This window comes from Maniola hyperantus, chromosome 12, assembly GCF_902806685.2.
Source record: "Maniola hyperantus chromosome 12, iAphHyp1.2, whole genome shotgun sequence".
Classification (NCBI taxonomy): Eukaryota; Metazoa; Arthropoda; class Insecta; order Lepidoptera; family Nymphalidae; genus Maniola; species Maniola hyperantus.
In genome coordinates this window covers 9,009,732-9,024,224 of record NC_048547.1, presented here as the reverse complement: position 1 = coordinate 9,024,224, position 14,493 = coordinate 9,009,732, and the positions used below count along the sequence as shown (strand labels likewise).

The 14,493-nt window shown below is 36.0% G+C and overlaps 1 protein-coding gene across 4 annotated transcripts in view; it reads right to left on the bottom strand.

Moving 5' to 3' along the window:
* Positions 1-362: 362 nt before the first annotated feature.
* Positions 363-14,493, bottom strand: part of LOC117987079 (uncharacterized) — a 216,311-nt gene continuing 202,180 nt past the window's right edge. For 3 of the 4 annotated variants that reach the window (XM_034974027.2, XM_034974028.2, XM_034974029.2), the window contains 2 exons: positions 2,918-3,080; positions 363-1,666 (listed from right to left, as the gene is read on the bottom strand). In XM_034974027.2, coding sequence (XP_034829918.1) covers positions 1,502-1,666; positions 2,918-3,080 — 328 coding nt within the window. In that variant the 3' untranslated portion in view covers positions 363-1,501. Of the gene's footprint in view, positions 1,667-2,917; positions 3,081-11,500; positions 11,844-14,493 lie in introns of those variants that run through there. The other variant, XM_034974031.2, reaches the window with a different exon arrangement.

The window sequence follows — 14,493 nt, the reverse complement described above, 5'->3', positions numbered from 1 at the left end:
TATTGGCCCTGTTTTTTAGGTAAGTACGTAAGGACTACCTGTATGTCAGTACTTCCTTTAGTTTTACTATTTGGTATTACTAATAATATTATGGTCTTCTATAATATTATAATATTATTAGGTACCAGATTTTCTTTATCTTTTTATAGGGTTTGTTGCTACTTTCTAGTTAAGGTAAAATATGTAGGTCATGACCTATATCGTCATTTAAAGGATGATTTATGCCAACACGTGGCACGGCCCGCGCCCGCAACGTGTTTGCATAAATCATCCCTAAAACTATTCGTAATGGTCAATCTGCCAGATTATTAGGACATTTAAGTAGGCCAAATCGGAATGTATTATGTAAAGAAAACAAAATATTAACATCATGATGGAATTTATTTTTCTCTATGTCAATGATAGATCAAAGTAACTGCACACTGTTAAATTACACTTTATATTATAACATTGTATCCTTTGCAACAGATAGATTTTTAGCGAAAAATATATTACCATGGCTGAATTTATTGTACCTACATCTACGAACTTAATTCATCAGAATATCTGGCTCAATATGAGCTATCACAATTTTCGACCGTCGGTCCATCCTACTGATTAAATTGACAGGTCAAAGTGAATTTGAAGCTCAACATTTTATTATCAATCATTATTTATTTATCATTTTATATCACAGTAGGTAAAGACCTGGCGAAAACCTGAAATTATACTACCAAAGCATGCAAGTAACGTAACTTTATAACTAGGTCATTAATAATTCTCAAAGAAAAATTACAAGAAGGGATACATTGAACGATATCAGTTAATATATTTTTAGGTGTTACGTTACATAATAATTTGAACAATATATCAGTCTCACTCGCAAATCAAATGCTTCATATAAAAATACTGCATCCAACAATGAGGTCCACATTCATTTCCATAAGTTGATAGGTTAGCTTACATAAGTATAGCTTCATGATACTATTTGATCGATGTACCTACATCTAAAGATACGATCATCGTCTAGAATAAGTTAATGAACTACAAAATGCCCTAATCAGTTAAAATTACATACAAGGCATCAGCTTTTATCATAATTATTGGATTTTCGTCACTAGCATGCGCGACCGCATTTTCCTAATTCCACTCGTAACTTTAAATTAAACATTATACTAATTCATTTGACTATCACTCATGATTCAACATTCAAATATCAATAACGGAACAACACTCAATCTTCAGTGTTCTAATACTTATTAATACATCTAGGCTTAAATCACAAAGTGTTGAATGAAAGTTTAAATATTGGTCATAAAAGTTAATTGGTCGAAAAGATATGTTGAAAGATGGGCATAAAGCCTGTGCATAGATGTTTTGATATTCGAATACAGATATGGTTTTAACAGTAAGATATGATTTTTAAATTACAACCGTGGAGCTATTGGTTGAAGTCTATCTTATTAAACTAGCATTGAAGATTCCTGCTTCTTTGCGATCCTCTTCATAAATAGGAAGTGCTTTAGTACACATATATTTGCTTGAGTTGAGGCTTGAGCTCAGGCGGGATTGTGTACACTTCTTGCTCGGGCTTCTTATTGACGAGTCGCTTCCATCGACCGCCAATGTTCTTTCGTAAACTGCGAAAACTCGCACGCTCATTACCAAGGGGCTGCAGTATATTGTCCTGTAACCAAAGAAAAATGAGACTTAGTTTACTTACATAATTACTGAAACGAAAATTTTACGAACTTATAAGGGAAAAGTAAACCATGCCACATAACGTCTTGTTTTATTTGTGGCTACACTCATTGGAAACTCCATTCATTCATAATAGGTACCTACTGACCCAAAGCCCGTAACAGATTTTCCGTTATTGTCCTCAATGCAGGTAGTCAGTGCATTTGCACTGCTTCCTTCATAACTGGCTTCCAGTTACACAATGCTCTTAAGTTATTTTAAGCCTCAGTTGCTATCCAAACGTTGAAAGAAGGTCGTCCGTCGAACGTTAAATATTATTACTAACAACGACGACGCGGGAACCTTTGCAACTGTCGTTTCTCTTAACGTACCTGCTTAGCATTATATTAATCTTATCGTTTGTTTAAAATTATCATTCTGTAGGTTTGGAAATAAAGAAGTTGAGGCAAGTAACAACAGTTAGCTACTTTCCTATGTAGGAAGCTAATATTGCAAATTGAACGCCGAGTCTACAAATATAAGACAAGCCTTGAATTCAAAGACATATTAGCATTCTGTACTTCCTGATACCGTCACGATATGGGTGGCCAAACATGCCTACCTACTAAAATCAACATAGGTTAGTAGGTACGTTTAATCAATTTTATACGCAAACCTCGGGAAGCAATAACTAGACCGTGATATTAAGGTTGAAACATTTACGAGACTGCAATTTTAAGAGCTGAACACTGCATTAGCCTCCTTTGTTCGTTTAAAAAGAAGGTCGAACGGTTACAACATGTTCGCCTTGCACAGCTTTCTAGTCGGTAAGCGTGTCCCGACATTTAAATTAATTTTGCATTTAGATATCGTCACTAGCGCCAACTCTCTCTCTGGTTTCTGGTGTGGCCGGTGGCGGGGACATGGGAGTGGGGACGCACTTTGAGCGTCACATTTCTTTACATTGTATTTAACTTTCTTAGTACAGCTTATAAAAGTATCAACCTATGCTGTCCCAGTAATAAAAGTGGCTTGCATGGCACAGAGTTGTGGCAACTGGCAAGCTATAACATATTGCACATGTTTTGAGAATGGTATTCAGGTCAAGACTATCAGCTGTATCATGTTTGCAATCGTTTTTATTGTCATCGTTCGTAATTACTTCAATATAATGTTTGTCCTATCTCGTGTGATCAATTGACCTATATGAACTATCATTATTAGGTTTAGGAATGATGTTGATTATAAAGGTACCAACCTGATCGTGAGAATAGACGTAAGGCGGAGGCAGCGGCGGTGGGAACTGCCACAGGGGCTGCTGACGAAAGGCAAGAGGCTCGGACGGTGGTTGCGGGGCGGCCTGGAGCACTGCTTCGGCTGGATGCACCGAAGCCGAGTGCTCCTCGCGCTTGCGCAGCTTGCTGTGGACGATACGAATCGCCATCATAGTTCCATTGTTTCCAACCATGGTTGTGAAGGGTGTTTCAACGCAAGAACAACTGAACACACTGGGTTGGATCACAGGTAAGAAGTTCCAGTCTGGCAGTCACAACATATCCAATTCACAATTTCACTCACAGCCGTATTGCGGTCTAATCGACGCGTGTAACTAAGAACTAATTTAAATAAATTATCACAATTATTTTGTAAGTAGAGCTATTGCACTATATCACTGCTCGTAGGAACGCGCGGTAGACCGCGTAAGCGAGCTTCAGCTGCTCGGTGACTAGAATGTTATCGTGAAGATTTGGCCGGCAGGTGCCTAGCAAAGCGCTCGCTCGTGCCAAACGACCTCTACGGAGTACTCCATGCGTCTGAGTTGAAGTGGAGGGGAGCGAATGGCTTTTATATGGTCGCATCTGACGCGGCGCCAGTGCGGGGCGGGGGGCGGGGGGAGAGGGGGCTCGACGATGTGGCCGTTTTCCATGAAAAACTACGGTGATTGCGATACCATAGTCGCTCTCAGATTATCGTCATGGTAATGACGCACCTTGTGGGCTAACCGTTGCGTTGGTTTATCCCTGATGCCCAAGCCGTAATAAATCAAATCTTTTCTTTTAAATTAATACCCAGATTTCGCAATCCAGTTTTGTGACGACTGTGAGTGAATTTGGAACAACAGCATCTGTTTTGTTTTCTTGCGTTGAATCTGTAACTTATATAATACTTAATTAAAGACTAAAATTATAGTTATTAATATTAGGTATATTATATTATCTCGCTTGTAGGAAGTGTATCATATTCGTCAAATAATACTTATTGCTTATAGATCAAAAGATTAGACTATAATACATATCATCGTAAAAGATAAGAGCTTCCTAGAAACTAGTCATTATGTAACACTGAACACGCCCCCCACACTGGCACTTAGCAGTTGATAACGGAGCCCGTATTGATTCCGCTGATAGTAATAAATCTGAGGGAGACATTTCACCATCAACCGAGTTCAAAGTCCATAAAATACAAATACAGAGTCGCGTATACATTTAACGCACAGCTGGGTCTATGGATAAAGTAAGCGCAATAGTTACAAATACTGCATCTCTTTCTATCAAACACGTGTACAACATGAGTATAAGAGGTGGTTGATATTTAAAACTTCAACTTAAAAAGGAAAAGTAGGGCTACAGGGTAAGGGAGACCGGGAAGGTGCATTGCCCTTAGTCCGTTCCTAACATTAAACCTTCGGGGCTTTGACTCGAATGTGGGAAAAAACACAGGTAGTTTAGCCATTATAAGCTGTTACCCTTGAGAGCCGTCTAGAGGATATCGTCAATGTCGGTAAAAGAAACCTAATGATTTTGCGTCAATTGTAATATTGTATTGTTAAATAAAGATAATGATATAATTGTCTAATTTAATAAAATAAAATGTACCTACTCGCGAATGTGTGTTTGTGACTTTAAGTGAATTACTATACTTGTAACTGAAGGAAAAGCGTGATCATAAACAATAATATTATTATTGAACATTTCTTAGTACAATATGCACTGGTTTCATACATGTTTCATAATCAAAATATGAACGTACCTACCTATCTACAAGTTTCCGAAACAAAATGTAACAATAGTAGGTAGGTAACTCTGAGAAAGGAACTCTTAAATCATACTGAGAAAAACTCCTACAACGCTTGCCATTCTGTAAATTCTAAAACCCTAAATTTTTTTCATTAGGTTAAATAGGTTTTTGTGCCTTTATATAGACCTATGCTTAACTTTATCTTCTCATGGTTTTAGAAGGACCGAGTCTGACTTAAAAAAATAGTTTAATGGTGCTACAATAAAGCCAATTAAAATTAAGACTTCTCAGAATAGCTCAGTCTCCAAATGAGTCATTTAAATAAAAATAATATGACAAAATGAATGATTTGCCTAAATTTTAACTACAAGGTCTAGTGATTTTATATTAAACAATGTCCATTAAAAATTATAATAATTAGTGCGAATTCCATGAGAAAACTTTTTGCACCTGTCGTTCCACGAGACTTTTAATCTAATGAACTATAGATTAAAATACAAAAACAGAATTTTTCACAGAATATAAAATCAGTATTTAGTAATAATATTTTAATGGTAAATTTTCATAATTTTGAACAACCCATAACCGGCCCATTACTGAGCACGGGTCTCCTCTCAAAGTGAGAAGGATTTAGGCCATAATCTACCACTCTGACCCAATGCGAATTGGCAGACTTCACACATCTCAGAGAACACGGAGAATTCTCAGGCATTCCTCACGATGTTTTCCTTCACCGTTAAAGCAAGTGATTGACCGAGCGAAGCGAGGGCTCTGATTCTATTTAAGTGAAATTGCACTTGTCCGTCTGTCAGAGCCTTATAACTTCTGAATTACTAAACGTGATTAATTTAAATTTAAAGCCCTCAGCCGAATATTGCATAAAAAATATAAAAGGCTTTATTTCGAGGGGGCTCTCCGAAAATTAAGTGGTGCGTACCCGGGATCGAACCCCCACCCCCCGAAAAGAATGCGGACGTATCACTTAGCTATCACCGCTTGGAAAAAATTACTATTTTTTTAAGTTAAATATTTAGTATCAATAAAATTTCTTATACAACATATTAATACACCAATAGCAATACTGACTCGATCGATAACCAATTAAATAATATATGAAAATAATTTTAGATTTTCTTTGTTGGTACTCTGTGGAAATCAGAATGTTGAATCTATGGGGACTATTCAACTATTGTGACCATTGACGTCAAACCTTAGAATGGAAACCAATGGAAGTCAATAAAAGTACATTTTAATATAATCTACTCAGTATGAAGAGTCAAATAGAGTACTGGATGCATTGACTACGATCAATCGCCGTTCAATAAAACTTAATTTTACTCGATAATTTGAATGATCGATCTAACGTTTTTATCACAACAGCAATCAATTTAGAGCCATAAACTGTAGATGATAAAGTTGTGTTTTAAACAGTTGAGAGTTCCACTTCCACTGTATGGAAATTGCTGAATATACGTTATACACTAACGGCGGATGTTGATAACGTTCCGTTTCTAATACGTAACAGTTCATTTTTCCTCGAATTGCTTTGTGTCAAAGTACAGTTACAAGAAGATTACTTTTAGTATAGGTTCTTAAGTTGGACCCAGGTACTAGATAATGTATTCTGTGGTATAGGTACCTACTAGTCTAACAAAAAATTAAGTGCATTAATATTTTACGTAGGTATCGATATAGAGCTACCAGCTTCTCTCCAGTTCTTCTGAATCAGCAATGGCATTTTGACAATTCAAAAGTAGGTAGATATCTACTTGTAAAAGTTTATTTGAATACTAGCTTATGCTCGCGACTTCGTCTGTGTGGACTACACAAATTTCAAACCCCTATTTCACTCCCTTATAAGGGTTGAATATTCAAAAATCCTTTCTTATCGGATGCCTACGTTATAAAACCTATCTGCATGCCAAATTTCATCCATCCAGTAGTTTGAGCTGTGCGTTGATAGATCAGTCAGTCAGTCCCCTTTTTCTTTGTATAATGCAGGATGGAAAGTAGCCATGACCGAAGCTAGATATATATATAGATAGAAGATAGAGCGAAGAAGATAGTAGTAGGTATAGTTAGTACAATTTTAGTTGTAGACCATTTAAATAATTATTACCTACTGACAGATTTAGATTTAGTTTTAGTTTGTTCAATGCTCTTTTTGTTGGCTGATATAATATAATAATCCGTACTTAATATTATAAATGCGGAAGTCTGTCTGCCTGTCTGCCTGTCTGTCTGCTAGCTTTTCACGGCCCAATGATTTAACCGATTTCGATGAAATTTTGTACAAAGTTAGCTTACATCGCGCGTAAGGACATAGACTACTTTTATCCCGGCAAATAAAAGAGTTTCCACGGGATTTTTAAAAAACCTAAATACACGCGGACGAAGTCGCGGGCATCATCTAGTTAGATAGGAATTTTTAATAACAATTATGATAGTAATAATTAAGATTTAGTAATTACTTGTTTTATTTTTAAGACGCATATATATAGTTTTTCAATGTCAAAATCTATACCTACTGACTGACTCTCTTTCTGTAGGTTCAATGATCTTTTTGTAAATCCTGTGTTAATAATATAGGAAACCTCAATAACAATACTATAATTATAATTTAATTACTTAGGTAGGTACCTACTTGTTTCATTATTAAGACGCACAGTTTTTCAATGCCATAATCTATACCTACTGACTGATTCTGTTTTAGTTGGTTTACTGATCTTTTAATAATAATAAATAAACTACTAATAAATCCTGTATAAATACAGGAAACATCACCAACAATACTATAATTATAATTTAAATGAAATGAAATGAAAATCTTTTTTTTTTATTCGTATAAACTTTTACAAGTGCTTACGAATAGTCGGATGCATCTACCACTGGTTCGGAATGCCTTTCCCACTGGCTTATTATGGCTGGCATTTAACTAGCTGATGCCCGCGACTTCGTACGCGTGGATTTAGGTTTTCAAAAATCCCGTGGGAACTCATTGATTTCCCGGGATAAAAGTAGCCTATGTCACTCTCATGCAAAAAAATCATGTCGCTCCGTTGCTCCGTTACGACGTGATTAAAGGACAAACCAACAAACCAACAAACAAACACACTTTCACATTTATAATATGGGTACTGACAGTCGCGTGCACAGGGTTTGACGCCAGGGTAGGCATCAGTGTGGTAGAACCTGTTTACTGGCAAATTATAATGAAAAATATGCATTGAGCTATTACAACTGGGGTAAGCAATGCTTTCATGCCTCTATGACCTGAACGCCACTGGGTACTGATTAGTACTTGTTTCATTATTAAGACGCACAGTTTTTTAATGTCATAATGGGGCCAATTCTCTTGTACACAATTTCTAAACCTAAACTAAATTAACAGGTCTAAATTTAGTCTATCCTTTTCTGCAAGCAACATTATGAAAGGGATAGCTATAGATTTAGACGTATCATTTTAGTTTAGTTTAGAGATTGTGTACAACGGAATTAGCCACATTGTATACTTACTGGCTGATCCAGTTTTAACTTTTAGTTTGTTCACTGATCTTTTGTTTAACCATAAATCAGTACCCATATTATAAATGCGAAAGTGTGTTTGTTTGTTAGTTTGTTGTAGTTTGTCCTTCAATCACGTCAACGAGCAACGGATTGACGTAATTTTAAAGACCTGGAGAGTGACATAGCGATAGGCTACTTTTTATCCCGGAAAATCAAAGAGTTCCCACGAGATTTTAAAAACCATGCAAACGATTAGCTATCAGCTAGTCTTGTATAAATATTGGAAACCTCAACAATAATACTATATTTATTATGTACCTACGCGATCTATTCTTAAGACGCACAGTTTTTCAATGTCAAAATCTATAGGTTAACTGTAGGCAAATCAGTGTCTGAGGTTATCTTAATTTATAACATGGTTATATTAGAATATTCCTCGCTAGTTCACATTCACCTCCTTTATCTCGTAGCCTCGGTTGTTCTCCGGGTGTTTCCCTGGAAGGTTTTGTTTATAGAGAAGCGCCTGTGTTTACGAACGCGTCGGCAGCGGTTATAATAAACGGCTGAAGAAAAGCCATCAAGATCACACACCTGTAGTTATAACCACCTGCCGTGTATGTGTGAACCATAATTACATATCACAAAAAACTGGCCAAGTAGGGTGAGTCGGAGTCACGGACCGAGGATTAAGTCTAAAAAAATTTTTACAAAAAAATAAAAACCGACTTCGTTACACAAACACTAAAAATTGAAAAATAATTTAATTTATTACCGAATATATTATATATACAAGAGTTAATATAGTTTCATAATAATACTTTTTGGTGCCGGTGCCAATTAGCTTTAGCTGCGCGAATCGTCTAGACTAATTCATATTTTTATGGGACTCCACAATGGCACCTCATTGGCACCGACCCCAAAAAATATTATTATGAAACTATATTAACTCTTGTATATATAATATATTCGGTAATAAATTAAATTATTTTTCAATTTTTAGTGTTTGTGTAACGAAGTCGGTTTTTATTTTTTTGTAAAAAAAATTTATTTCACAATTTTTAGTGGCCCCATGGAATTATGCTATGACTGGTTAAAAATCTACTGTTTACTAAGCTATTACACTGATCGCGAGCAATTTACTCTTATCCGTTGAGGAGTTCCCAGTATCTATCTTCGAAGATGTTCATCAGATCTTCACCAAATTAAAATGGGACCAACTTTGAAGTATAAGTTTGTAATCGCAATTTTTTTTATCAGATCTATCAATGCAAATGAACAATTTTAGAAATAGGTAGGTACATATTTCCTTTCTGTGATAACTTGCTTCTTGCCAAATATCATGGTTAAAGGTCAACCTGAAGTACTATATACCTAGGTTTTGATTTATTTGCAAGTGTAAAAATATAAGTAGGTACCTACTTGACTTATAGAAGTTTGATTTTTTTTCAGCTCTTAGGACCGTAGATTTGATATAATTTCAACTTGATACTGCCATGCGTCCCTGAGAAAAAGGTTCTTGACAGACAGACAAACGGATAGACCTGCAACGAAGTGATTCTATAAGGTTTCCTTTTTTGACGTACGGAACCCAAAAATAACTATAGCTTCAAGCTGTGCTCACGCCAAGAAAATGTATTTGCATAATATCAATACGGTCGTGAAAGTTTGATTGGCATAATATGAGTATACTTATAGGTACATACTACCTACGTAATTATTATTATGAATTGATCGAATGTCTGTATTTCTTTAATATAATTGTAAACGGTTTTTTCCTCATAATTTTTAAAGCTTAAAAAGATGTGAGAATAATATTTTATTTTTATTAAAGTTGTATCATTAATGAATTTTCGTAAGAACTTACTAATTTGTTTGAATTAGTTTTATCTACTTACAGCAAAAAAGAAAAGAGATTATCCTGAAAACTTTTACTGTTACTTACATACCTATTATATTTTTCGAGGATATTTGCCATGCATTTAAATATTTCAAGATTTAGCGCACGCAAGTCTACTAGCGGGATACTAATTCAAGTTCAATTTTATGCCATGTATAAAGGTAATGTAATTGCATACCTGCGCATTGCTGGAGCGAGCTGCTACTTGCAAGTCAAAGTTTGATTGTGTAATACTTATGCTTTTTTCAGGAGCATATTTTTAAATTTTAATAGACATTTTGAACTCGTGTAAAGGCAAGTCAAAACAACACACACTGCAGTTCGGCATTAAAAAGTGTGCAAAAAACGATCTTGCAAGTCACAAAATAACCATTTAGGTCACAAAATCCATTCACCCGATACTGGTGATATTTCAATGCGAGGTCAGATACAACTGCTTGTTTTGTGTACGTCATGATGTTTTTGCAAGTGATTTTTTTACTTATTGTTTTAAGTAATTAAAAATATTGAGTAGCTATATTTATAAATTAGGTGCAGTAGCTTTAAAATATATAGAGACAACTAGAGATTCGTTTAAACTATCCAGATATATCCTGTTAATATTGATATCATAAAGCGTTTCAATCAATCATATCTGACTGACTGACTGATCTATCAACGCACAGCTCAATCTACTGGACGGATCGGCCTGAAATTTGGCATGCAGCTAGCAATTATGGATTTTTGAAAATTCAACCCTTAAAGGGTTTATAAATAAGGGTTTGAAATATGTGTAGTCCACGCGGATGAAGTCGCGTAGACTCAAATATTTAGATTATATTTTATACAATTCGACTGACTACCATGATGATTTGGTTGTAAAAGATCATAAGAAGTAAAAGTTTATAGGTAGGTACTCCGTACTCGGTTTTTTGATAATAGGTATGTACAACATATTGTATCGACTCCTTTTCATCTCCTTTTCTTATTTTTGGAAGGCATTGTACGAAAAGACGCGACCTTGTCTGTTCTTAACGGTCAATGATCAGTTCCTGCTACTCTTTAGTACTAAGTTTTTGTTCGTATAGAATTGACTCATTCAGCTGTGGTTATCGTCAGATTTTAAATAGAATCGCGTTTTGGATAAAATAACTAGTCACGGAGCTAGAAACAAACTTGGAATATAATTCTAATAAAATTAATTAATATTTTAAATGCTAAATGTCCAACGCAAACATTCACGTGCGGTATGTACGTATGTATGTATGTATGTATGGACAGAAGAATTTGCCTTGACCAGGTAGATGTCAACCTTGGTTTCTGTCGGTATGACAGAAAACAAGTTTCTCGACATGTTCAGTTGAGATATATAAATTTAATTCAAGTTCAATACCTACTTAGCGTAAATTATTGATATAATTCTATTGGAGACAGAATTACCCGCGCTCGAAAGGGTTGTTTTTGTTTCGTCCGCAGAGGCAGACAATGGTCTTGTTGACTGAAAGTACGATCAGGGAGTTGTGTTCCAGCACCACACCGACTTCGCAATTTTCCTCTTTACACTTCATCGCCTCGCAGGCGATCGGAGCGAAGAGCATCGATAGGCGGGCACAGACACTGACACAGAGCTCGCTTGGGCGGAAAGGCGCCAACGTGGGGCGCCCGACGCGATTTGGCGCAGACTGCCGGTCAGCCGGCAGGTTTCATACCGCCCGCGCCGAATGCGGTGGCTATTTGACTGCCGTCGCCTGTCCTCGGCTGCCGGCACCACGGCTCGCTCACCGCGCCGGCGGGTGGCAACTGAACACGCACCTCTCCCGTTACCTCATTGCTATGTTATGGGGGCTCGACCTCGCACCGTGAAAGCCCTCGATAAGCATTTAGCAAAGCCGTGTTTAAATCAATTAGGCAGGACACACGACACTGGAGCACCTTTAGGCATACCACACGGCCAATTTGTTGCCATCATCGACTATATTATAGTACCTACTACTTTCGGAACTGCTTTGCTAAGTTACGTAGTTACTTTTTGTGAATGGTTATTTAACTTGTGTTTTAATGAAAGTTATCGTTAGTTAACTTATGAGTCTGAACATAGTACCTACACGTGTCAGATATCGAAGTTATAGTTAGTAAAGTTCTAATTTTCGAAGTAGCAATAACAATTATTCATCTCGTATATTGTTCAAGCATTGACGCAAATTCTCTGGATTAATTTATTAATTTAGTTCAATTCCATCATCCATCGATTATTAATTATTACCTATAAGGACAGGACAGGGCTTAGCTATCCGAAGTTAGAAGAGGCGGTTTTACAAAGAGAAGCTTTTCGGATGATGACCGCCAAACTTCTTTTCGAAGAGACACGCGATGATGATAATGATGATCCATCGATTAGATAAATGGCGACGAAGAGTTACCGCAAAAAGCTATTGTAGATTGCAAAAGCCAATGTTTATGGTCTAAGATACATAAATAACAATAACAGAAATAGTTTGCACAATTAGTGGTCTTTGGAAGGTAAATACCAAATATTACTTGAACCGCAAGCGTAGAAATATTCAAAGAATCCTGTATTATTTTAGTTTAGAAGACTAATAATTATTATTGATAGCGGAAATACTAGAGTTTACTTCGTCAGCAAACTTGCAACCAATTACCAAGTTATTAAATTATCTAGAAAATTGGCATTTGAGCTTATAGTTACAAATGAAGAAATACGTGTTTCAGGATTTTTAGAAATTTCACTTCCAAAAGAATCAAACAGGGGATGAAAATTTGTATGAGAGACCATAATTTTTCAATTCTATGAAAAATTGGTATTAGGTCTTTCGTACAAAAATAAAGACGTAGGTACCTACATGTTTCACATTTTTCAAAAATCCCATTAAAGCGAAGCCGGGGCGGACAGCTAGATAAACCATAAAAGTATTTACAAGGTGTTTATATGACATGACTTACACAAGGTATATTGCTGACTTTATATAAAATATAATACTATGTAGTATGAGAACGGACGTAAAGATAAAAACTCCATAAAAGATTCCGAAGAAAGGTCAACATTTATTTTAAGATCAGGAAGTATGCAAACATAACATTTAGGATTCTCAGCAGGTGAGAGGAAGTGTTCTAGGGTCCTTGGATCAAGTAATGTTCCACTTATATCCGACTAGACGATGCTACCGACTTCATCGGCGTGGATTTAGGTTTTTTTTAAATCCAGTTGGAACTCTTTGATTTACCGAGATAAATGTAGCCAAAACCCGTCTCTAGAGTCCAGGATGCAACCTGTCTCTGTACCAAATATGCCCACAATTTCACCTCGTGGATTTAGGTTTTCCAAGAATCCCGTGGGAACTCTTTGATTTTCTGGGACAAAAAGTAGCCTAGGTATAATATGTCCTTGCCTGGGGTACAAGCTACCTGGCAGTTAACACTTTCACATTTATAATATGGCATGGATTCCTTCAGTTGCTCTAAATCAGTACCCTTATTATAAATGTGAAAGTGTGTTTGTTTGTTTGTTGGTTTGTTGGTTTGTTGGTTTGTCCTTCAATCACGTCGCAACGGTGCAACGGATTGATGTGATTTTTTGCATGGGTATAGATAAAGACCTGGAGAGTGACATAGGCTACTTTTCATCCCGGAAAATCAAAGAGTTCCCACGGGATTTTTAAAAACCTAATTCCACAGGGACGGGTATAAATACAAATTAAATTAATAAAAAATATACTTAAATGTAAAATAATAAAACATTAAAGAAATGAAAGTATACCTAAGTACCTACAAAAGAAAATAGATGATAAACAATGGATTACCTGAAAATATGTATGTATATTCAAGTAATAAATTCACATAATATCTATAGAAAACGGTCGTCGTACAAGTTTATACTAACTACTAAGTAGGTAGGTATATGAAATTCACGATAGCTTAAAAATTACGGCAAAATGAGGATAACTGCCTTACAAGTTTCAACTCGCAACCAATCAAAAAGTTGTATAACCTGTTGCTATCTGATAAAAATTCTACGTAAATTCGACGTCCCTTGTATCCAAGCAAATGTAATATTTAAATAACTAGCTGATGCCCGCGACTTCGTCCACGTGGAATTAGGTTTTTAAAAATCCCGCGGGAACTCTTTGATTTTCCGGGATAAAAAGTAGCCTATGTTTTAATCCAGGGTATAATCTATCTCCATTCCGAATTTCATCCAAATACGTTCACCCGTTTTTGCGTGATTGGGTAACAAACATCCAAACATCTAAACATCCAAACATCCACACATTCACATTTATAATATTAGTAGGAGTAGTAGGATTTAAGACATTATTTCAGTTTAGCTACGCCATTTTGGAATACCGTTGAAGCGTCGGGTTGAGATTTAAGTTTTTAAAGGCTAGCGAACATTAGGACGAACTGCGTCGCAATAC